General features: G+C 45.9%; 1 protein-coding gene and 1 long non-coding RNA gene across 3 annotated transcripts in view; one reads left to right on the forward strand and one right to left on the reverse strand.

The window, feature by feature from the left end:
- Window positions 1-16,424, forward strand: part of LOC143765137 (uncharacterized) — a 32,529-nt gene extending 16,105 nt beyond the window's left edge. The window contains exon 4 of the long non-coding RNA XR_013213326.1: window positions 16,291-16,424. This is a non-coding gene — a long non-coding RNA (uncharacterized LOC143765137). The remainder of the gene's footprint in view (window positions 1-16,290) is intronic.
- OTOP2 (otopetrin 2) overlaps window positions 1-25,800 on the reverse strand; it is a 95,364-nt gene that overhangs the window by 9,648 nt on the left and 59,916 nt on the right. For both annotated transcript variants that reach the window (XM_077251490.1, XM_077251491.1), the window contains exons 2-4: window positions 18,535-19,007; window positions 16,306-16,442; window positions 16,127-16,185 (exon numbers count right to left, since the gene is read on the reverse strand). In XM_077251490.1, the coding sequence (XP_077107605.1) occupies window positions 16,127-16,185; window positions 16,306-16,442; window positions 18,535-18,991 (653 nt within the window). In that variant the 5' untranslated portion in view covers window positions 18,992-19,007. The remainder of the gene's footprint in view (window positions 1-16,126; window positions 16,186-16,305; window positions 16,443-18,534; window positions 19,008-25,800) is intronic.

Raw genomic sequence — 25,800 nt, forward strand, 5'->3', positions numbered from 1 at the left:
ACAACAACCTTCAGTGGTGGTAGGACATGCAACAGAACCACTTCCGCCTCAGGCCCAGCCACCACTACATTTACCCAGTTGGCAGTTAGATGATGTAACATCCCTGGCCGTGTTTACTGGTCCACGTATCGGTGTTTTTTTTTAATATTGCTATTGATGTTGTTGCGCAGGCGCAGTGCACATCTGATTTTGTGCACACCATGTGTGAGAAGTGTAGGGATGACATGCCTGCAAAAGTAGTGGTGGCTGGGAACAATGTACAGTGGGCCAGCCACTGCCAGCAGTTTCATTAAACTGTCTCCATCAGCCGGAGTGACAGTATTTCAAAGGCTAGGAATTTTTAATTTCTGTCATTCAGGACTGTGAGGGACGAGGAAGACTCCATTTTGGATTTATTAATTCAGGCCCCATAGATTATCCAGAGATCTATCTCCACTCCTGTAGTGGCCCCCCACCCTTGGGTTAAGTACACAAATTCCCAAAAGAACATAACTTTTGCCAAATGGGCAGAGAATTAGAGGTCACATGTTAATGATGGCAAGGAGGAGCAGAGCTGGGAACCCTTGCTGCCTTTTGTGCAAGGAGGCCTACATTAATCAACTATCAAGGGAAAGTGTAGACACTAAGGCACCAACACCTAGAGATGAATTATGAGAGCACTTTGCATCTCAGGGTTAAGTCTAATATACCACCAGAACCCTGGGAGCCCTCTGCACACACCCCAGTGTCTCATAATTCTCTAGCTGTCCCGGATACCGAGCTATTGAAACTGGCTCTCCAGAACCACTTAGCCAACCCAAGTTTGGACTCTCCGTATCGGTCCAACCCCAAAGAACCCATTGAGACATCAGTCGTCCCGTTTGGACCTCCCGCTAGGAAGTTATGACCCATCCTAGATATTGGGAATTATTTCAGCTAGGAGGTTAAGGGAGGAGAATTCAATCCAACCCAAAGGGGTGGTGGCAAATATGGGAGGGGGCGAGCTAGGGATTAAAAGCTAGCTAAACACATTTAGCCTTTGTCATTGTTTTGCCATGGAAGCCACGTCACGTCACATGTGGAGACAGACCAGAAACTAAGAAGGTGCCTGTGGATACGAGAGCTTCCCTCCATCCACAAGTGATAAGAAACGGTTACGTGACACATACAGCTAACTGCTATCCCCAACCTGTACTCTACTTTTATCTGTACTTCTGGCTGTAACATCTGTATATTACTCTGTATATATTTGTAGTATCTAGTGCACCTTTCGGCAATTAAAATATCAATTAATTTTGGGCTGCTCTTTTATCTCGTGAGTCCAGCTAGTACTTATATGCTACCTGGGGTTGGTTTCTGACTCGATATAAGCTTGTTAACAGACCGGGCTTATATCTAACGAGGAACTGGTGGCAGCATACCATTCTGGTGTTTTTGGGGGATCCTGGCAGTGACGGACTGGAGGTGTATATATATATATTGTGGCATAGTGACTGGTCATGTGATAGGTACCTGGGTGTGGTTACACCTATGTAAAGAGGTGTGTGTAGCACATGGTGGGAGTGTATGTGTGTGTGTCAGGGTGGACACACCTCCAGGTGTCCTGGCTGGACACTGCAGAGTGGCCTGTGTGTTGGACGGTTCCACGTGGGGACAGACGTCCTGAACAGCACACAGAGACCATCTTTAGGCTGGAGAGCCTACGTGCTGGACATAGCACGGTCTGTGAGCCCACAGATGTGAGAGAGCAGAGCTCTACTATGGACATTGGGGAATCACCTGTATGACGTAAGACTGTTTACCTGTTGTTCCTGTTGCAATGTGGTTTATGGAGCAATTAACCTGTGAACTTTTAAGGAAACGTGTCTCCTGAGTGTCATCCGCCGCACCTAAGCGAGTGTCCCCAAGACCCGTAGCGGGTGAAACGCTACAATTGGTGTTTCGAATGCGGGCAACGATCCACGGAACACAGGTTGCAGCGCTGGCTGGTCTGAGCCAGAAGAGTGGACAGTCTTGACAACCGTGAGTAAATACTGACCGGGGTCAGTGAGAACTGCTGTTTATGGGATACCTCTGAGGAGAAGAGGGATCCGGGAACCTGTGTGGCAATGACAGGTGACGGATGGAGATCCATGGTGTACTGACCGGGGTCAGATTGGAAGGAAAAGGATACCTCTGAGGAGAAGAGGGATCCGGGAACCTGTGTGGCAATGACAGGTAACGGATGGAGATCCGTGGTGTACTGACCGGGGTCAGATTGGAGAGAGAGAGACATTGCGTCTGGGCACCTCTGAGGCCGAGGGGTGTCCAGGAACCCGTAAAAGTTGCCAACAGGTAATGGTCTGAAAACCATGTATTATACTGACTGGGGTCAGTGAGAAATTGTGTTTGGCCTGTAAAGCCGGGTGTGTAACGGTCTGAAAACCGTGTATTATGCTGGTCGGGATCAGTGAGAAATTGTGTTTGGGCTGTAAAGCCGGGTGTGTAACAGACCGGAGTCTGTGGTGTTCTGACCGGGGTCAGTGAGAGACTGTGTTTTTCTATAAAGAACGTGTGCAGGTGCTTGCTGTGGACCGGCGAGTCCATGTATTTCTTTTTTTTTTTGTCTTTGATCAACTTGCTGTGGCTCGGCGGGGCCACGAAGACTGAAGGCGTCTGGCGGTAACTCGGCGGGGTTACGAAGTTTGCTGTGGATCGGCAGGTCCACGAAGGTGACAAGCGGCTTGCTGTGGATCGGTGGGTCCACGAAGTCTGGGGTTGAGCCGTGCAGTGCAGTTGCAGCGAGAGGTTCCGCAGCAGCAGGAGCTGCAGTGGCGGTGGCAGCAGCTTGTGATCGGCACCCGGAGGTGACGGAGATTTGTGTCTGCAGCAGGAGCTGTAGCGGTGCCAGCTGGAAGCTGGTGAAGTTTTGAAAAAAAACCAAAACATTATTTCTGCTCCAGGTTGTGCAGACTCTTAAAGGGCCAGTGCAGGCCCAGAGACATTCTGGTGCGGGCTGCGAGCTGTTGGGGCTTGTGAGTGCTGTGGGGGAGTCCACGAGGGGTGTCCCTAAAAGGAGTGGTGTCCATAAAAGTGGGCAGTGACCCAAACGGGGATGGTTGCCCAAAAGGGGGCGGAGTCCCAAAAAGGGGCGGTAACCCAAACAGAGGTAGTAGCCCAAAAAGGGGTGGAATCCCAAAAGGGGGCTGTATCCCGAACAGGGGTGGTGTCAAAAAGCGGAGCACTTGCCCAAAAGGGGCGGAGCCAAAAAGGGGCGGCAATCAGTGAGGAGTCACAACTGTGTCCTTTTTGGCTGGATAAAGAGTGTGTGCGGGGGTTGATAGACCCGGGGAGAGAAGTGTCTTTGCTGGGAACCCTTCCAGGAAGTTCTGTGTCACCTGGGGACACTAAACGTCTTCAGGTAGCCACTCTCTACATTGTCGCAGCTAATGTTTCCACATACCATGAGGTGGCTGTAGTCCCGAACTTGCCGTGTCCTATGGTAATAGGACAGGATTTGGAAGCACTGTGGGACTGGTGGAAAAAGGGTGAAGTGTCTGTGGAATTGATGTGTATAAAAATTAATGCAGAGAATGCACCCCCTATAGTTGACAGTCCTAAGTCAGGCGTGACCAAGGAAAATGGTGGAGGGTCCCAACTTACGGACATGATGTCACCTAATGTGTGCCACAATATGACTGTTAGTGGTGTGATGGATAGAATGTGTGGAGCTGACTCCCGGAAAGAGTGTGACTTTGGGGTTCGCCATTCTATGAGGTGTGACACAGATTACGAGGGTGACTGTGACTCTAAGGAAAAGGGAGTACAGTAAAGAAGAGGCCACCAATGGAGTGGGGCCTGAAGTAGAAACCGGGTTAAAGCAAGAGGAGCTTTGGAGATAGGCTGCTGAGTGCCGTGTGAGAGCCTAATAGAAGAAAGTCATTGGAAGGAATGGTCATGCCATGCAAGAGATGGTGGATACGTCTGGAAGCTGGTGATGTTCAGAGGAAGTTGGCTCTGAAAGCTGAAGAGAAGGAGAGTTCCTTGTTCAGATGTATGATAGACGTACCTGAGGACCTAAGAGAGGCCTGTGCCAGGGAGTCTATGCATGAAGAGTTCAAGAAGCCTGTGGGGGCATGTAAGGTGAATTGGTCCCCAGAAACTAATCAGTTAGTGATGCTGTCCACAGCTGATGTCACAGCTAAGAGGGTAGCTACCCTGAGTGACTTACGTGGGAGACCCTGTAGCAGACGAGATGACAAGGGGTCATCTTTATCAAAGGGTGTGATGGAAATGGTTGACGAATGCGGACGAAAGGGTTCAGTAACAGGCCCTGACTTTGACAGATGGTTTGACTGTCAGGGACGACAGAGAAGGATCTCTGGTCGGGTAATAGAAAGTGCCAAGCCCCACGGCTTTAGGCAGAGGGGGGGGGAATATGTGGCATAGCGACTGGTCATGTGATTGATGGATGGTATGTATCGCAGAGGTGGGGGGCCCTGTGATGGAAGCCCGGGTATGTTTTGTTCAAGCAGATCTACTGCTGAGGGATTTGTTTACGTTGGGAGGCTTCCAGGTGATTGGAGAGATGGGTGGGTTCAGTCACCTACAAACCCTCCCAAAGAGGCGTGTCTGAACACGTAAGATGGTTTTGTGTGTAAGGACCTGTGGTGATGTCACGCTCACCTGACTGGCTATGTGACAGGTACCTGGGTGTGGTTATGTAGCGCCCCCACCGCCGCAGGGCCGAGGGGTACCCGGTACCGGGCCTCGGAGTCTCTGCTCTGGGGTTGTCACAGCGGCTAGGCCCCAGTCCGTGACCCTGCCGTGGGGCGCACAGTTCTATAACAGGTGTGGATGATGTTAGTGGTGATGCGGTGCAGTAAATAACGAGGACACCAGGTTGCAGTCTCTTTACCTCTTTACTGAAGATCTCTGGGTCCTCAGTCCGGAATACGGTTCACCAGGCTGCGCAAGTCCGGCCGGTCCGATGGCACCTCCAGAGCTCACTTCACAGGTGGAAATCGGTGCCTTCCTTCTAGCGCTATGTGTTGCGGTCCTCCCCTGCTGTGCTTACGGAAAGTCCCCACAACCGTTGTGTCTGTTTCTTAAGTTCCCTCACAACTCGATTAAATGATGTTCTTCTAATCCTCCGTCCCTCCCTGTTGTTCTGGTTGGGACGGCACCCGTTTGACGGGTAGGCTCGGAGCTCTTCCGGGACCCTAGAGTCGCCCCTCTCCACAAGGTGCCCCCCAAGACTTCATAGGTGATTTGTGTGAGACAGCCCGCCTTAGACTGACTGTCCTGCCGCTGTTTAGAGTATTGCTTGAAGCTGAATGTTATGATACTCCCTTGGCGTTCCGGCCACCGGTAGTGCGCCTCAGTAGGGTGTTGCTCCGGTCTTACAGCACGACCCCTACTGGTATTCTCCTATCGCTTGATCTCGTTTCTCACTCAGCACAATCTATCTCGCTTCTTAGTCCTTTCTTGGGCCCCGCCGCTTCCCGGAGCTGGCGCGGACCCGTTACGTTCTTTGCAATGCCAAGCCTCTGTCAGGATCCCACCCCTGACAGAGACCCTACTGTCTCTTCCTCCACAACACCCTCTGCCACCAGGTGTTGCTTCGTCCAATCCAGTCAGCTTTCTGATCTAACTTCCTGCCTGACCCCCAGTTTACCCACTATGGTGGGGAGTGGCCTAATGAATAGCACCCTTAGCTCCCCCCGGAGGCCCAGCTGTGAAATGTATTGGTGTCTGTGATACCTGATCAGATGAACTCCTTCAGTGCCATCAGACGCACCGTAGCTCCCCATAGTGGCGGAGCCACAGTACTGCAACGACCAGGACTCTGGGGCGCTGCACTCCCCCCTGGTTAAACACAGTACTCCGGGACTGGGAAGAAAACAACAATACAAGTTAGCAAAAAGACATACAATTTTTGTTGCGTGCAATAACAATAAGTATACTTGAACAGGCTTCCCTTTATGGGAGGTACGGACACTTGAACGTTACAAACATGGTTAAATATCATAGCAACATGCTATAATTAGCTTCTCTTACCCAACCGGGTATTCTACTAAGTACAAAATTGTTGAACAATAATTTAACGTTGCCTTTAAGGACATACACTCTGCATCCACTAAAGACCTTCCTATAATCACATTATAAGGCAATTTAACTTTTACATTCTCCTACTTTGGGATCTGCAGGACCGCCTGTCCTATCGGCACCAGACCTACTGCCTCTCCTTTCTGTTACAGGACCGCCCCGTTCAGCCAGGGCCTACTGCCTTTTCAACTACTATACACAGTATAGAACATAACATTACTTTCAGTTTAAGAGCACTAAGTCATCTCTACATGACTCCTATGAGGACTCAGGGTTTACCTTCTATCCTAACTATCTATCAGCATTATCAAAACATTTTCTATTGAACATTAAGCCTTCTCATTATCTTTCTCTCTTTCTTTCTATCATGCATGCTGGACACCACGTCTATCCCTACGGGTCCACTGCATCCTTCTTCTATCTTTCACCTTTTTCTTCTCAGATAACATCCTTAACATTTCTTCACAATTAACCAGTTGAACACATATAACTTTCTCGTACAAACATTATCATCACTTTTCTCTCATCAACATTATTGCTACTTGTCTTAAGCAATATTACTACTGAAGTGCGGCAAATGAATATCCCCTTTAAGAGGGGACCAAGTCTCTGCGAGGTAGCGTATCTTCTCAAGCTACCAGTCCATACTCAGCAAAGGTTCCAGTGCGGTATATTCGCAAAGAGTCCTTCTTTAAGTAAAACCAGTAGGGAGCGCCTTTAATAAGGTGCAAACTATATACACGAAGTTCGGATCATGCACTGTTCATGATTTCAGCAGTTTTTTAAATAACGTAGAAAAATAGAAAATAACCAAAAACAATAGGGATCCCGGGTCAACAAAGGGATCCCTTTTAAAGTTTACCCTGAACGGGTTTTAGCAGCAACATAAAAGCAGTAAAACAGTAACTATTTACAAGTAAGAAAGAACAGTAAAATCTTACTGTGGTGGTCTCCGATCTGGCCTCACCAGGCCAACGGATCGCACTGGTGAGCCAGGAAGCGGTTCCGGTCCCAGCAGCGATAAAATCCCTCGCCGGGAAGCCCTTCTCGCTGGCAGATGCACACGCTCCTCCGGGGCACGGCGAGGCCGGGCTTCTCGAGGTTCCGCGGGGCCGGGCTCTGCTGCTTTCCCCACGGGATCATCTTCTTCCGGTGTTCCGGCAGCAGCCTGGAGGGCAATGCATCGCTGTACGCCTCGCGCCATCCAGCCAGCCTCTCCCGTAGCCCTCCTCCATCTGGTATAAGTCACCGCATCACCTGGCTCCAGGTCGCGGGGAAATCTTCCGCTGCAGGGCTCCACCTCCTCCCGATCCACGTGAATTTGTAGCGGCTCCCCGATTTCTTGGATAACCCCGCGTCCATATCGGGGGTTGAAGGAGACCACTACACCCCAGTGGGACAGCGGGATCTCCGGAGCTCTGACCAAGTCAATCGGCGCTGCAGGCTGGGGCCGGCTCCGCCATGCTGCCATCAGACGCCGTAGATGTTCGGCGTCCGGCAAGATCTTCAGGTCCGGCGTCTGTAGCGTACCTCCAGCCGCGGCCAGGCGGGAGGGAACAGGGGACACTGGGGACAAACGGATCTCCGTAGGCTGGCCTAGCCGAGTAAGCATGCGGGCATCAGCCTCCAGCCGGCGGGCTAGCTGTCGGGCCTCGGCTGCAGCCACACACTCCTCAGACAGCGGCAAAGGGGGTCGGCCCACCGGTGGTTCCGTAAGGGTCAGACCCCGCAGCGTCGGTGCTTCTGGGGCTGTGTCGGGTTGCGCAGCCTCAGGCCGGATCGGGTCAGTCCCACGCGGGGTTCCTGGTGTCGCCATTTTTGCCTTCTCTCCAATGTCCTCTTCCCGCGGTCTCTTTCGTGGGTGGCCCCGTCTCCATGGTCTCCACCCTCCAAACAGGATCAGGAGGCGGACCTCAGCTGTTGACGGACACGTCCTCAGGACACAGAAATATTTAGACTGGGCGGCCATTGCTGTTCGCGCTCTCCAGCTTGCCCACGCCTACTTCACGCCCCTCTTTTCCTCCCGCGCTGTAATGGCAGCGGATTTTGGCGGCAAATGGCACAGCACACAGTCTCTCAATAAAGTACAGTCCAAGCACAACAAATTACAGTTCCAAGGCACACATGACCTGATTCTTCAGGCTTAAGTAGATCCTATTCGTGACGCCAAGTTGTAGCGCCCCCACCGCCGCAGGGCCGAGGGGTACCCGGTACCGGGCCTCGGAGTCTCTGCTCTGGGGTTGTCACGGCGGCTAGGCCCCGGTCCGTGACCCTGCCGTGGGGCGCACAGTTCTATAACAGGTGTGGATGATGTTAGTGGTGATGCGGTGCAGTAAATAACGAGGACACCAGGTTGCAGTCTCTTTACCTCTTTACTGAAGATCTCTGGGTCCTCAGTCCGGAATACGGTTCACCCGGCTGCGCAAGTCCGGCCGGTCCGATGGCACCTCCAGAGCTCACTTCACAGGTGGAAACCGGTGCCTTCCTTCTAGCGCTATGTGTTGCGGTCCTCCCCTGCTGTGCTTACGGAAAGTCCCCACAACCGTTGTGTCTGTTTCTTAAGTTCCCTCACAACTCGATTAAATGATGTTCTTCTAATCCTCCGTCCCTCCCTGTTGTTCTGGTTGGGACGGCACCCGTTTGACGGGTAGGCTCGGAGCTCTTCCGGGACCCTAGAGTCGCCCCTCTCCACAAGGTGCCCCCCAAGACTTCATAGGTGATTTGTTTGAGACAGCCCGCCTTAGACTGACTGTCCTGCCGCTGTTTAGAGTATTGCTTGAAGCTGAATGTTATGATACTCCCTCGGCGTTCCGGCCACCGGTAGTGCGCCTCAGTAGGGTGTTGCTCCGGTCTTACAGCACGACCCCTACTGGTATTCTCCTATCGCTTGATCTCGTTTCTCACTCAGCACAATCTATCTCGCTTCTTAGTCCTTTCTTGGGCCCCGCCGCTTCCCGGAGCTGGCGCGGACCCGTTACGTTCTTTCCAATGCCAAGCCTCTGTCAGGATCCCACCCCTGACAGAGACCCTACTGTCTCTTCCTCCACAACACCCTCTGCCACCAGGTGTTGCTTCGTCCAATCCAGTCAGCTTTCTGATCTAACTTCCTGCCTGACCCCCAGTTTACCCACTATGGTGGGGAGTGGCCTAATGAATAGCACCCTTAGCTCCCCCCGGAGGCCCAGCTGTGAAATGTATTGGTGTCTGTGATACCTGATCAGATGAACTCCTTCAGTGCCATCAGACGCACCGTAGCTCCCCATAGTGGCGGAGCCACAGTACTGCAACGACCAGGACTCTGGGGCGCTGCAGTTGCACCTATGTAAAGAGGTGTGTGTAGCACATGGTGGGAGTGTGTGAGTGTGTGTCAGGGTGGACACACTTCCAGGTGTCCTGGCTGGACACTGCAGAGTGGCCTGTGTGTTGGACGGTTCCACGTGGGGACAGACGTCCTGAACAACACACAGAGACCATCTTTAGGCTGGAGAGCCTACGTGCTGGACATAGCACGGTCTGTGAGCCCACAGACATGAGAGAGCGGAGCTCTACTATGGACATTGGGGAATCACCTGTCTTACGTAAGACTGTTTACCTGTTGTTCCTGTTGCAATGTGGTTTATGGAGCAATAAACCTGTGAACTTTTAAGGAAACGTGTCTCCTGATTGTCATCCGCCGCACCTAAGCGAGTGTCCCCTAGACCCGTAGCGGGTGAAACGCTACAATATATATATACACTCACCGGCCACTTTATTAGGTACACCATGCTAGTAACGGGTTGGACCCCCTTTTGCCTTCAGAACTGCCTCAATTCTTCGTGGCATAGATTCAGCAAGGTGCTGGAAGCATTCCTCAGAGATTTTGGTCCATATTGACATGATGGCATCACACAGTTGCCGCAGATTTGTCGGCTGCACATCCCAAAGATGCTCCATACAAGGCAGGATGGATCCATGCTTTCATGTTGTTTACGCCAAATTCTGACCCTACCATCCGAATGTCGCAGCAGAAATCGAGACTCATCAGACCAAGCAACGTTTTTCCAATCTTCTACTGTCCAATTTCGATGAGCTTGTACAAATTGTAGCCTCCGTTTCCTGTTCTTAGCTGAAAGGAGTGGTACCCGGTGTGGTCTTCTGCTGCTGTAGCCCATCTGCCTCAAAGTTTGACGCACTGTGCGTTCAGAGATGCTCTTAGGCCTACCTTGGTTGTAACGGGTGGCGATTTGAGTCACTGTTGCCTTTCTATCAGCTCGAACCAGTCTGCCCATTCTCCTCTGACCTCTGGCATCAACAAGGCATTTCCGCCCACAGAACTGCCGCTCACTGGATTTTTTTTCTTTTTCGGACCATTCTCTGTAAACCCTAGAGATGGTTGTGCGTGAAAATCCCAGTAGATCAGCAGTTTCTGAAATACTCAGACCAGCCCTTCTGGCACCAACAACCATGCCACGTTCAAAGGCACTCAAATCACCTTTCTTCCCCATACTGATGCTCGGTTTGAACTGCAGGAGATTGTCTTGACCATGTCTACATGCCTAAATGCACTGAGTTGCCGCCATGTGATTGGCTGATTAGAAATTAAGTGTTAACAAGAAGTTGGACAGGTGTACCTAATAAAGTGGCCGGTGAGTGTATATATATATATATATATATATATATATATATATATACATATATATTCCCGGCCTGGGACTGGTGATATATATATACCCCCTCACTGCAGAGTGCTCTGATAACCATTACGTGACAGGGCAGCCTCACCGGCGACTACTTATCCTAGGTGCAGTTCCCCAAATGACCTGAGGGTAAGGGGGGCACCAGAGAGTTACGACTGCGTAAGCACCGTCACAGATTGGTGACGGCGGGGGGATATCCATATTCCCCGGCTCTCCTCTTACATGTGTTTTCCTTACAAGGACCATGGCTCATGGGTGTGAAGGGAGGTACTTTCTCTTTCTCTGCAGTGTTTGAGGGATGAACAGCTGAACGCTTCCATGGGACAGTGTGGAGATGCTCTGTGAAACTGCTGATGGTGGTGATGCTATCACATCCTCTCTTTGTGGTGGTGGCCCTGTTGATTGGTAGCGGGAGGAAGAGGTTCAGAAGATTTATGCCTCACTTCAGGCTCTGACGGCACAGTGTGCAAACCACCGATTACTTGTTATCAGCACATTCCCTGGAGAAATGCCATGCCAGGGAGCTCTTTTGAGCTGGCTTTGCTGTGCTGAGCTCAGCAACGCAGTGGGCAGTAGCAGCTGACATACTGGCTAGGGCCACCCGCTGTGCTTTTGCACCCTAATACAATGGAAGGACCAGGGTACATAGATTCAAGATCACCTATAGCATGCAGGGTGAATATGCAAAGAACAAAGAAAAATGATCATGCTATACAATGTATGTTTTTGTATAGCATGATCTTTTTTCTTTGTTCTTTGCTTTTGCATCCTGCTCCTTCTTTTTCTGTGCACCTGGGGCAACATGGCCATCCCCTCCTCCTCCAAACTGCACATGTTGTACAGATGGCCTTCACTCCATGTGGGGTCTATGACCCCACATCATCTTTCACTCAGCTCTGCCCTCCTTGCTGATCTGCATACTGTAGAAAAATACAGCTATCTCACAAGTAAAAAGTGACTGCTGCATGACTTGGGGTGTCATTGCCACTGCTGACCATGTTCTTGCCCTGCAGCAGCTACCCCACAACTAGCAGCAGCTACAGCAGCATCACAGCCATGTCCATGTCCCCTATTTGATACTCTCCTCATTTTTTCCACCTCAAAAAAGTGCACAGTAGAGAAAAGATAGAAGCCTTTTGTCAGTGTCACACAGAGACACGTGCAGAGTACACACACAGACTTGTTGGCACAGTACTCACACAGAAACACAAGCAGAGTGCACACACAGGCTTTTTGTCAAAGTAGTCACACAGAAATGCGTGCAGAGTACACACACACAGGCTTTTTGGCAGAGTACTCACATGAAGACATGTGCAGAGTACTCACACAGAGATGGGTGCAGAGTACACACAGAGGCTTTTTGGCAGAGTACTCACATGGAGACATGTGCAGAGTACACACACTAGCTTTTTGTCAGTGTACTCACACAGGGACATGTGCAAAGTACACACTCAGACTTTTTGGCAGAGTACTCACACAGAGATGTGTGCAAAGTACACACAGGCCTTTTTGCAGAGTACTCACACAAAGACACCTGTAGAAAACACACAGGCTTTTTTGCAGAGTACTTACACAGAGACACATGCAAAGTACACACAGAGACTTTTTGGCAGAGTACTCACACAGAGATGCGCGCAGTGTACACACACAGACTTTTTGGCAGAGTACTCACAAAGAGATGCATGCAAAATACACATAGGCTTTTTGATAAAGAGTACTCATAAAAACACATGCAGAATACATACACAGGCTTTTTGGCAGAGTACTCACACAGCGATGCTTGCAGAGTATGCACACAGGCTTTTTGGCAAAGTACTCACACAGAGGTGTGTGCAGGGTAAGCACACAGACTTTTTGGCAGAGTACTCACAAAGAGAAGCGTGGAAAATACACATAGGCTTTTTGGCAGAGTACTCACACAGACTCATGCAGAGTACACACACAAAGGCTTTTTGACAGAGTACTCACATAGAGACATGTGCATAGTAAACACACAGACTTTTTGGCAGAGTACTCACACAGAGATGGGTGCAGACTACGCACACACAGGCTTTTTGCCACAGTGTTCCCACAGAGACAGGTGCAGAGTATACACACAGGCTGTTTGGCAGAATACTCCAAAAGAGACAGTTGCAGAGTGCACAAACAGAGGCTTTTTGGCACAGTACTCCCACAGAGTCGGGTGCAGTGTACACACAAAGGCTTTTTGTCAGAGTACTTCACAGAGACACATGCAGATTATACACAGAGGCTTTTTGGCACAATACTCCCACAGAGATGGGTGCAGAGTACACACAAAGAACCTAACACTGTCCCTACTCTAATCAGAGCAGAATAGAGCCACATTTATACAGGCCGGGTCACGTGGTGTGCCAGCCAATCACAAACTTGCCAATACTTGGCATGGCTGTGATAGCTCAGGAAGTAACCACAGCTTAAAAGCTTGCTGATTTGCTGCACTGATTATTAGAGAGCATAAAGATTCCTGTTTCCCACAAGTAGAGGTCAGACATGTACAGTCAATTGCATACAGATAGAAGAGAGCTGTTTAGCAGCAGAAAAAGACATGTTAGATAGCAAGCATCAGTCTAAGTGGGGAGTTAGATGGATCATGAAGGCTGATGCGTGTGTATGGAGAGGGAAGAACACCTGACTGTGGAGAACTGAGCAACAGGCTGTGACCAGCACATTGTGTGAAAAACTGCATTGACAATTACACAGGGGCTGTGGCAGAAAGGAGGAAGAGCTGCTGAACAGGGTGTCAGCAGTCTATGTCAGTAAAGTGTTGCAAGTGACAGCTCACCATTGTTTATAATAAAATATCTACAGAGGTTGAAACCAAGCTGTTTCTTCAATACTTTGTAACCATCAAGCTCATTTCTTCATTGTGAGCAAAGTTATTGAACTGTCATCTATTTACCTGCACCCTTCCACCATCCCTAGGGTATGTGCACACGTCCGGATTTCTTGCAGAAATTTCTTGAAGAAAACCGGAAATTTTCTGCAAGAAATCCGCATTTTTTTTTTTTGCGTTTTTTTTCCGTTTTTTTCGCGTTTTTTTTTTAGCATTCTGCAAGCGTAATTAGCTTGCAGAATGCTAAAGTTTTCCAAGCGATCTGTAGCATCGCTTGGAAAACTGACTGACAGGTTGGTCACACTTGTCAAACATACTGTTTGACAAGTGTGACCAACCTTTTACTATAGATGCAGCTTATGCAGCATCTATAGTAAAAGATAGAATGTTTAAAAATAATTAAAAAAATGGTTATACTCACCCAGACATCTCCTCAGCGGCATCCGTTCCTCTTCCTATAGCTGCTGTGCGCGCAGGACCTTCCATGACGTCGCGGTCATGTGAGCGGTCACGTGAGCGGTCACATGACCGCTCACGACCAATCACAAGACAGTGACGTCATCACAGGTCCTTCACCGCACACCAGCTATGAGAACCGAAGCGGCAGCATGCAGCGGTGAGGCGGGAAGACATCGAGGGTGAGTATAGGACTATTTTTTATTTTAATTCTTTTATTTTTGACCAATTATATGGTGCCCAGTCCGTGGAGGAGAGTCTCCTCTCCTCCACCCTGGGTACCAACCGCACATAATCTGCTTACTTCCCGCATGGTGTGCACAGCCCCGTGCGGGAAGTAAGCAGATCAGTGGACTCCTAGGTGTGCGGAATCCCCGCAATTCCGCATTTTTAATGAACATGTTGCTTTTTTTTCCGCGATGCGATTTTTTCGCGGAAAAAATCGCAACATTTGCACAAAAAATGCGGAATACACTGTAAATAATGGGAGGCATATGTTAGCGTTTTTTTCGCGTTTTTATCACGTTTTTATAGCCTAAGGCCATGTGCACACGTTCAGGATTTTTCGCGTTTTTTTCACTATAAAAACGTGATAAAAACGCAAAAAAAACGCTAACATATGCCTCCCATTATTTACAGTGTATTCCGCATTTTTTGTGCAAATGTTGCGATTTTTTCCGCGAAAAAATCGCATCGCGGAAAAAAAAGCAACATGTTCATTAAAAATGCGGAATTGCGGGGATTCCGCACACCTAGGAGTCCATTGATCTGCTTACTTCCCGCACGGGGCTGTGCACACCATGCGGGAAGTAAGCAGATTATGTGCGGGTGGTACCCAGGGTGGAGGAGAGGAGACTCTCCTCCACGCACTGGGCACCATATAAGTGGTCAAAAATAAAAGAATTAAAATAAAAAATAGTCCTATACTCACCCTCGATGTCTTCCCGCCTCACCGCTGCATGCTGCCGCTTCGGTTCTCATAGCTGGTCTGCGGTGAAGGACCTGTGATGACGTCACTGTCTTGTGATTGGTCGTGAGCGGTCATGTGACCGTTCACGTGACCGCTCACATGACCGCGACGTCATGGAAGGTCCTGCGCGCACAGCAGCTATAGGAAGAGGAACGGATGCCGCTGAGGAGATGTCTGGGTGAGTATAACCATTTTTTTTATTTTTTTTATTATTTTTAAACATTCTATCTTTTACTATAGATGCTGCATAAGCTGCATCTATAGTAAAAAGTTGGTCACACTTGTCAAACAGTATGTTTGACAAGTGTGACCAACCTGTCAGTCAGTTTTCCAAGCGATGCTACAGATCGCTTGGAAAACTTTAGCATTCTGCAAGCTAATTACGCTTGCAGAATGCTAAAAAAAACGCGAAAAAAATGGAAAAAAAACGCAAAAAAAAAAAAAGGATTTCTTGCAGAAAATTTCCGGTTTTCTTCAGGAAATTTCTGCAAGAAATCCGGACGTGTGCACATACCCTAAGAGGGAAACTACCGTACCATGAAGTGCATCCAGATACAGGGGCAAGGCACCAGATAAGAACTAGAAAAAAATCCAGCTCAACGAGGTGGTGAAAAAGCAAAGTCTTGGTACTTTATTCACTTCATATCAAAAAATAGAGGATAAAACAACAGCACAATATAATTAAAAACACTATCTACGCGTTTCTGGTGACATAGCACCCTTAGTCATGACTAAGGGTGCTATGTCACCAGAAACGCGTAGATAGTGTTTTTAATTATATTGTGCTGTTGTTTTATCCTCTATTTTTTGATATGAAGTGAATAAAGTACCAAGACTTTGCTTTTTCACCACCTCGTTGAGCTGGATTTTTTTCTATTTCCTGCATTCCTCACGCCTTGACACAGTGTTTCCGTGCTCCGAGCCTCCAGGGACTACAACTATGGTGAGCTGGATTTTTTCTTTTGTCTTTACATTTACCAGATAAGAACCCCTAACAGGTTACATAGGTAAGCTCATAAAAGGCAATCAAGGCAATAAAGGGGAAGATTATTTGAAATTCATAAAAATTCTAAACAACACTGTATAATCTATTCATCGACTCACCTGGAAATGTTGGTATGAATCTGTACACAGTGTTTGCTGGAGACCCAGAGAAAATATGTCTGAAAAGCAGAGATGAATACTGTTCATTACTTAATTTAAAATGATTAAAGTTTAAAATAGAATTTGTGGGAAATCAAGGAAGACATTATTCCATTTGCATCTAGATGGAGCGCTGTTACCTGAAGGATTATGAATGCGCTCTGCACCATGGGATGGATGAGTTTGATTGGAGACTCACAATCAATATAACTAATATAATATCCAATCTTAAATACATCAAGAACCAGGCTGCAGATCCCAAAGAACACCAAGCCACCTGCCGGAGGAAATACACAGAGACCTTAATGACCTTTATTGAATTGGAAGTAAAATAATTTTGTAATTTAAGTTTGTTGAAAGGAGTCAACTATTTTACAAATTATTTTTTAAATATATTAAGAGCATATGGGTCAAAAAGTTATCACTGAATTTTAAAGTGCTTGTTCTAAAAATAAACCTTATAGCTACATTCACACATTAGACCATATACTGATCCATAGAGTTTCATTGATCTATACATACATTTTAAAAACAGCTGCGAGACTTAGAACATGCTGTATTCCCATCCGCTTTGTGGATCAGACTCAGAAAAGTCTAACGGTATTTGTCAAAATCAGAAGACACTGTGGCCGATTTATCAAAGCTTTTACACCAGAAAGTTGTGCAAAAATTTAGGGGTGGGAGGAGGCAGGGTTGGACAGGTCATAACATTTTTCACCTATGTATTGCTAAGATTATATAGATAGGTAAAAGCTCAGGCACTATACCTGCTTCAATTGTTAAAAATGAATGAGAGAAAAAAAACTTATGCCAAATGGAGGCAAAAGGGAATCAGAATAAATGACACGTGAGAAAAATAGTACATTTTACATGGATATAAAAAATATACAAGGATGTGTGAATATAGCCTAAAGCCCATTGGGCAATTTTGGCTAGTTAATGAGCACCGGTTGACTACATACAGCATAAGTGGTGCAGCAGTTATTTACATGGACCCACAGTGTCAGCAGAACATTGCCTATGTACATGGAGTGATGGGCTGCCAATAATAAATTTTATGCTGGCATGAAGAGCCAATGAATGAGGAAACCACTTATTTTCTGGGTTTTCTCGTTTACTGGTGATCGACGACATGTTTCTACAGGCTAATAATTAGGAACAAGTATTTGTCTGAATGCTGGTTTGACGATCGGTCTTTGGAGTCCTTTTGAGTGAATGACGTTTGAATACAGGAAAATGTTGAAAAAGCTGAAATGTTAAACAGTACAGTGTCCCCTTTATTCTAAAGATTGGTGAAAGTGCTCCGAGTTTGAACCCCCCAAAAATGATGGAATCTTCTAGCTTTATGTTATGACTTTCTGTGATAGTCAAACCAGCATAAAGGGGTTGGCAGATTTAAATATCTTTTTTTGAATTTTTAAAATATTCAGAGTTACTAAAGTGGGGGGTCTCAATTCTGGACCCTTATTAATTAGCCATACTGGAGTGCAGTAAAAATGAATGACCCAACATGTTAATGCATTTCATTGACAGTCCAATGAATTTAATGCATATTGCAATACTTCATTCTACCTGTAGTATTATTGCAAGAAAATAAATAGTTGCAGCTAGCTCTCACAGCATATTAATCTAATTTTCATGGGACCCTGCTAACCAAATCAGTCATCCCTTGAATACTAATATATTCCTATGGTTGTCCTCAAAGGGATTGTCACCGACTTTTATATGGATCCTTAGTATAAGTTCGCCATAAAAGGAATATAGGAGAGGATAGGAGCTGATCCCTATGGCTGTGATTTTTGGCTCCTTTCACTAATTGGAGTAACTGCCATGTAATAAAAGATTTTCACTGTTATCATATATAGGTAAATTTCACCAGATAAAGCAGAAGAATTAATGTGGAATATGCTTCAGGTTATCAACCTAGAGCACTGGCGGACACAGACCAAAAAGGGCCCCTCTGCATGAACGTTATTGGGCCCTTTACAGTCCTGTAGCTTATCAAAATGCAAATTTCACCTACTTTGGAGATAGAAATGAGCCTCCTTAACTCTTGGTCGCAAGAGGTTGCACCAATGATATGTCCGCCCCTGACCTGGAGCATTAGTTTTTTCAATGGAGGAGATGCCATATAAAATGCAGCGCTGCAGTATGAGGTATGCCATCATATGACGAAGTACCATGTAGCAGTAACATTTAATGTTATTATTATCAACTATGCTTTAGTTGGTTCTTAGTATCATTGTTTGTTCTGCTAGAGGATATTTAAAGAATAGACTGATGACTAGGCTAAGTTTGAAAAACCTTAAAGGAATTTTCTATCCTATACATTTACTGTAAATAATTTTTAGATTTTATTCTCACATTACCTCTTAACCAGACAGGGCCCGCATGTGAGTCTTTGTAGAGTACTGCATTTTTCCGACATGAGAAATAAAATTGGAATATCATCCAGAAGGTGGAGAGCAGCATCAGAATGACCAAAAAAGCAAGAACTTCAGTGTCCTTAACAGAGACTTTTTCTAAGGTGCCACTGCTCACAAGAACACAAGCAATCAGACCAACATTAATGGCCAGCAGTGCAGACAGCAAGCGGCCTCCTTTCTTCCAGATATCAGAGGGAGCCTGATGGCTAACTTGATGGTTGCCTTGGATCTGATTTTGGGCAGGAATTTCAGCCTGGTCCACTGAATTGCCCATAGTTCTGTCATCTGCTGGAGGAAGAGACAATGTGTCCTCATAACCTGAGTTCGGAGCTTTTACTTCCTGGCTTTGGCTAATCGGGGGCACTTCCATTTCTTGTTGGGCAGATTTTGAAATGTCCATCTTTCACTGACCAGATCTGAAAAAAAGGAAAAAAAGAACCTTAGTCTACAAACCCCTTTTTCTACGTCTCTTAATTAAGTAATGCATTTCCAGAACTGGCCAATGACGTTGGGTTTCCATATCTTAGTTACTATGAACTTATAAAGGGATTTATGCAAGGTTAATTCCAACTTAATTTTAAGTTTCTCCTATTTCACCTCATGACACCCTACATACAAAACCCATCCTGGCAAAGCTCCATCGCAGTAAAGGGTGAACATTAAGGGTTAACTCTGCGGGAACAGCTGTAGCTGTTTTAATTAACAAAGCCCAAGTCATCTCATTTAAATGCAAATATGTTCAATAAATCCCTTGCAGAATTCGGAAAGGTCAAAGGTCAGAACTCTCCGCTCCTTTTAGATACATAGAATGTCATAGCTGTATTTCCTTGTAAACCATAGATGGCATTTTTATGATGTAAATAGACCTTTGGCCTTTGATTGATAATTACATTGTTGGGAGGAAGACCATTTTATCTTTTTATCCCTTGTTAAATTGGATTTCACCATGTTCAATGAGGGGATATTAAATTACGAGATACTAGTGCATTGGTTTTAGTATCGTAAAACTATACGTTACACATTTAACAATATCTAGAAGCGACTGCCTATGTTAGCAGAACACAGATAGATGTTATGGGGTAAAACAAATCTGCTTTACTGACCTTGAATGGTTGTTCAACATTGATTTATGTACAATACCAGTGAAAAGATTGGTCAGATCTGTTCATGCAATGGTTTTCCTTGTTGTTATTGGGATGTGTGCATTGTAGATTCAGACTGAAGGTAGCAAAGCAATGAAGGAACAGATATGGAAACAAGGAGTAAAGAAACATATGAAACAAGCCATGATGACCGCTTTACTCACCCTTGACATTCTCTCCTGCAGCTTCATCAAGTATTCACCTAGAATGGCTTCCGACAGTCTAGAAGGAGTTCCCAGAGGAGCTGAGCACTTGTTGGCTGGTTTGTCTTCGCTCTGCTGTAAAACTCATCTCAAATCATCTCAAATAGGCTGATGTTAAATGATTGTGGTCACTTATTCCTTACAAAGTCTAGAGGTGTGTTTTAGTTCATTGTCCTGTTTTAAGACAAATGATGGTCCCACTAAGTGCAAACAAGATGGGATGATATGTTTTTGCAGAATGCTGTTGTAGCCATACTGTGTAACTGTGGCATGAATTTGACATAAATCATCAACATTGTCACCAGCAAAGCACCTCCGCACCATCACACCTCTTCCTCCATGCTTCACGGTGGGCACCACAAATGTAGAAACCATCTGATCTGCGCCTCCCAAAAATGACTGTTGGCACAAACAAATTCTAATTTTGACTCATCAAACCATAGTACAAATTTCCATCAATCTAATGTTTAGTCCTTGTGTTGCCTGGCGCAAAAAGTCTCTTCTTGTTTGTGATCCTCAGTAGTGGCTTATTTGCAGCAATTCAGTCATAAAGGCCTGCTTCTCGCATTTGCTGTTTTTGATGCTGGCATGTCTTATGAACTTATCCTGAACAGGAGAGTTAATTCTTTGTCGTCCTTTCATGTGGTAGTCCTCATGAGAGCCAGTTTCATCATAGCAATTGATGGTTTTCATGATTGCACTTGAGGATACCTTCAAAGCATTAGCAATTTTATGGATTGATTGTCCTTCATCTCATAAAGTAATGATGAACTATCCTTTCGCTTTTCTTAGTTGAGTGGTTCTTGGCATATTTTGGTTTAGCACAGTAGTGGAATAGCACACAGCATTGTGTGGAACTGTGCAGCAACACTATCTCTGGAAAATGTACCTAATGATTCTACACACTCGGAATGGTGGTGATTCCACAATTTAATTTTTGGTGAGGCTAACTTGTTAGTTTGAAGCCATTCCAGATGACGACCTGATGAAGCTGCTTGTCAGAATGCAAGGAGTGTAAAGCTGCCATCTGAATAAAATTAGGGTACTTTGAGGAAACTAAGGTTTTAACACACATTTTGGTTTCTTTCACACATGTTTCTTTATGGCTTGTTTGCATATATGATTTTTTGTGGTTTTGCAACCTTTGGTCTGAATGAACAATGTGAACAATCCAATAAGAGCAAAGAAAACCTTTGCATGAACAGGTTTGTCCAAACTTTTCACTGTTATTATAAATTTTTCCCTTGTGCAAATTATACAGTTCTTTTGAATCTGGTATTGTTTTTCTTTTGTTCTTGTGCCTCTCCAAGTTGTCTTTCTTGAGGACCATGTCAAATTTGGCTGAAAAGAATATGTTTACATACAGGATAGACAAGGTCATCTCTTAGGAATGAAGAGGTACAGGAACAAAAGAGAAAAACAACAACAGACTCAGGAGAACAATATCATTTACACCAATCTAAAAAATCACACATTTAGGTTGAGTCACAGATCCTCTTCCTTTTTAGTATGCCTTACATTAATACGATTTGAGTGTGCAGCCTGAAGTGAATGAAGCTGATAGGAGACACAGAGCACTTCTGTTTTAATTACAGGGCAAAAAATGTAACTTACATAATGAAGTGCATATCTTAAGCGAATCATTAGCTGTACGCTTTAAATATAATTTTTTTTTTAATTCCTGGCTCTTAAATACAAAGCAAAAATGAAATACAGGTTCAAAATGGAAGAAAAGATTTTTGGAAAAGTTTCTGCATAGAAATTTTCCAGGTGTTGGCACTCAGGCTTACTGCTTCAATTACAACAAATTGCTAACTAGTTATGATGTTCAATTTCACAACTTGACTTTGAATTAAATGCTGTGCTTGCTATATTTAAAACTTTCTTGAAGACTTTGCTATCTATAGTCTATTATTTGGCTTAGGTGGCTGGTGGTCCAATTTCTACCTGATATCAATGGCCCCTTTAAAGGAAAGCCTATAGAAATCAAAGTTTCAAAAGACCATTATACTCACAGGTATTTAATGCCACATTCAAATCTGTAAATATACTGTTCATAGCAACAAGTCTTATAAAACACAGTATGCTGCACTTACATTACTGTATTAGCTCTGTGGCACTTTGGCATTGGCGTAGCCCTGTGACATTTTGGGTACCATGCAGGAATTAATGGACAGGGTATTAATTATGGCATTTTCAGTACTATTATTAGATTAGTATAGCGAAATAACAATAGCACTGTAAGCCCAAACATCTAGCGTAAACAAATATTTGAGAGGCTGCAAATAGACTGCATAAGGGACTAATAAGAAAATTATATTATTAGAGTATAATCAGCATGATAAAGTAGCACTGTGTTATGGTTAAAAAGAAACATCTAATAATCTGCTAACACCATAATATATATCTTAAGAGGAGAAAAAACTGAAAAATTCATTTGGAGAGAAAGATCTTGGTGTATGTGAAGATCATAGACTTAACAACAACAGGCAATGACACCAATTTTTAGAAATAAAAGGTTGTCTACATTTTTCTTCTATTTTTTACCAAAATTGATGACCCCTCCCAAAATTAAAAATAAATGCTAGTTAGGCACACGTCCAAAAAGCCAGCACCAGCAATAGGCTGCTGTATTGGTGGGGCATGTGCAGATGAACCATTTGACTTCTTAAAGCAGTTGTCCACTACTTTCTGATTGATCAAGAGGGATAAGTGAACAGGACTTCTAGTATATGGTACCGGACCCTTAATACGGACTTGTTATTGTATGTCCGGTTTCCTGTTTGGGTCCAGAAGTCTAATAAAGCTTGTTGAAAGGCTGCAGTGCAGCTAATCAGCAAACTTTGAGGCTATGAACACTTCCAGCTCCATCACAACCATGTCAAGTAATGGCATGGCTGTGGTTGACCGGACAGATAAAATAAATAAATAATAATTTAAAAAAAACAATGTGCAGTCCTCTTCCTTTTTAAAACCAGCAAAACAGAAAACAGACAGCTGGGAGATTGTATTTTTAGACTGGGAAGAGGCCAATATCCATGGCCTCTTCCCAGCCTATTAAGATCAGCCCACATCTGTCTGTTTAGCCTTTTGTAACGCCGCTGGGTTTATACCTTGTTTCTTTGGCGTTACTTTTGCATGTCTCTGCTTTAACCCTTGCTCCTCTCCCCCTAACTTGCAGGGATACTGTAGTCTATTACCTGTATGGATGCGGCTCAGTTCCTTGTACTGCTATGTAGCTGTACATGTGCTGTGATGTCTTTGCCCTGCTGCATGACCACCCGCATGTGCAGTCCCTGGCTGCCACTGTGGAAGCTATCTGCAGCTTGCAAGGTCCTTTGCAGCTGGCGCATGACTTTCCACGTGTGTTCAGGCTAGCAGTCACTGCCAGGTGCCCTAAGCCACAGTTCCTGTGCTATCTGTGCTGTAATGGTTTCTGTTTGTGCTTAGGGTGTGCACGGCCACACCTACCCTGCTTTTATTAGGGTATGAGTGTGCACCTGTGTTGCTTCCTCAGCCTATTGCTGAGGGGCAACTCCTATATAAACTTCCTCTTTTCTGCTAGGCGTTGCCAGAGCATTGCATTGTGTTTCTGTGCCTTGCCTTGTGAGTTAGGTATCTAGCTCCCGTTCTGTCTGCAGTCTGTTCTGGGAGAGCTGATACCTATTTACCGCCTGTTCTGGGGGCAGAGTACCCAGATCCTGCCTACTCTGGGGGCAGAATACCCAGATCCATTTGTATCTTGTTTTTTCCACCTGCTCTGTGGGCAGAGTATCGAGATCTGCCTATTCTGGAGGCTGCATATCCTGATCCCTTTGTGTTTTGTTTTTCCGCCTAATCTGGGGGCAGAGTACCCAGACCCGCCTATCCTGGAGGCTGCATATCCAGTATCTGACCCTGTCTGAACTGTGTCCTCTGTTATGTTCCTGAAGTCCTTTTGTGTCTGACACCCCGCACCCAGTGACTGAACTTTCAGGGCTCATCTTTTAAGGATGGAGTCCGGTGTTCTTGCTGAGCTCTTACTATGCTGTGCCCAGCCTTCAATGCAGTGCTAACCCCATCTGGCCCAGTCCCAGTCCAGCGGTGCTTGAACCATCACGCTTGAGTTCCTTCCTACATCCATTGCCCGGAGCCTGACAGCCGTAGCTAGGAACCTGTTGACCACCGCTACCTGGTCCTGTGCCATCTGAGTCCAAGCTTGTGTCCGATGTCCTGATGCCCTGGGCTGCCACGCCAGTGTCCCAGCCGATGACCTGGGCTGCCGCGCCAGTGTCCCAGATGTCTATCCAGTGTCCAATGTCCTGATGTCCTGCCTGTGTCCTGATGTCCTGCCTGTGTCCTGATGTCCTGTGTTATGGACTGGTGATTTAGGAGCGACATGCGACTAGCTCTGAGCAGGTGGTAACTATACAGACCGCAGTTCCTGATCTTAACACAACACTAGCAGTAGCCGTGGGATGTTCCTGTCACTCCCTGGACACCTCATCACAGCCGGAGAACTAGCTACCCCTAAAGGTAGAAACAGGAAAGCTATCTTGCCTCAGAGAAAATCCCCAAAGGATAGGACAGCCCCCCACAAATAATGACTGTGAGAGGAGAAGGAAATGACATACGTAGTATGAAACAAGATTTAGCAAAGGAGGCCACTTCTAGCTAGATAGATAGTACAGGAAAGAACACTGTGCGGTCAGTAATAAAAACTAGAAAAAGTCCACCGCAGAGAAATTCAAAAATCTCCACACCTGACTAAAGGTGTGGAGGGCAAAATCTGCTGCCCAGAGCTTCCAGCTTAGCTGAATAGATCCATACTGATAAGCTGGACAAATAAGCAAAACATAGAGTGAGCTGAACAATAAAGTCCACCACAAGTGGACTGCAAAAGGACAAGCAAGGACTTATCTTTGCAGAACTGGTCAGAGTGTCAAGGAAATCCAAAAGAGCAGTGACTCCAAGCAGGAACAATTGACAACTGGCATTGATTGAGGAGTAAGGTCAGACTAAAATAGCCGAGCCAGAAAGACGATCAGTGGAAGCAGCTGCTGATGCTAAATCCAAGAAGCAGCTATACCACTCAAAACCACAGGAGGGAGCCTGTTGTGAACTATACTTCTTGGCTCCCTCTTGTGGTCACTAGTGGTTTGGCACTTGGATTGTCCTTTCCCAGGTTGGTACTCACCTGCTTCGTTAGGCTTGGGGTGTTGCTATTTAAACTTCCTGGATTCTCAGTCCAGTGCCTGGCATCGTTGTAATCAGTTCACTTCTGTTTGCTCCTGTCTGCAGGTCCTGGTTCTTTGCAAGATAAGCTAAGTCCTGCTTTCGTACTTTTGATCATTTGCATTGTTCATATTTTTGTCCAGCTTGTACAAAATGTGATTCCTGTTATCGCTGGAAGCTCTAGGGGGCTGATATTCTCCCCCCACGCCGTCAGTCGGTTTGGGGGTTCTTGGATATTCAGCGTGGATATTTTGCAGGGTTTTTTGCTGACCATATAAGTCTTCTTACTATATTCTGCTATTAGTCAGTGGGCCTCTCTTTGCTAAATCTAGTTCATTCTTACGTTTGTCTTTTCTTCTTACCTCATCGTTATTATTTGTTGGGGGCTTGTATTACTTTGGGGTCTTTTCTCTGGAGGCAAGAGAGGTCTTATTTTCCCTGATAGGGTTAGTTAGTTCTCCGGCTGGTGCGAGACGTCTAGGATCAACGTAGGCACGTTCCCCGGCTGCTGTTAGTGTTTTGTGCTAGGATCAGGTATATGGTCAGCCTAGTTACCACTTCCCTATGAGCTGGTATTTATGTTTTGCAGACTTTGCTGTAATCTCTGAGGTCCCCTGCCATTGGGATCATAACAGGAGCCCAAGAGTAGA

Source organism: Ranitomeya variabilis, chromosome 4 (genome assembly GCF_051348905.1).
Source record: "Ranitomeya variabilis isolate aRanVar5 chromosome 4, aRanVar5.hap1, whole genome shotgun sequence".
NCBI classification, from domain to species: domain Eukaryota; kingdom Metazoa; phylum Chordata; class Amphibia; order Anura; family Dendrobatidae; genus Ranitomeya; species Ranitomeya variabilis.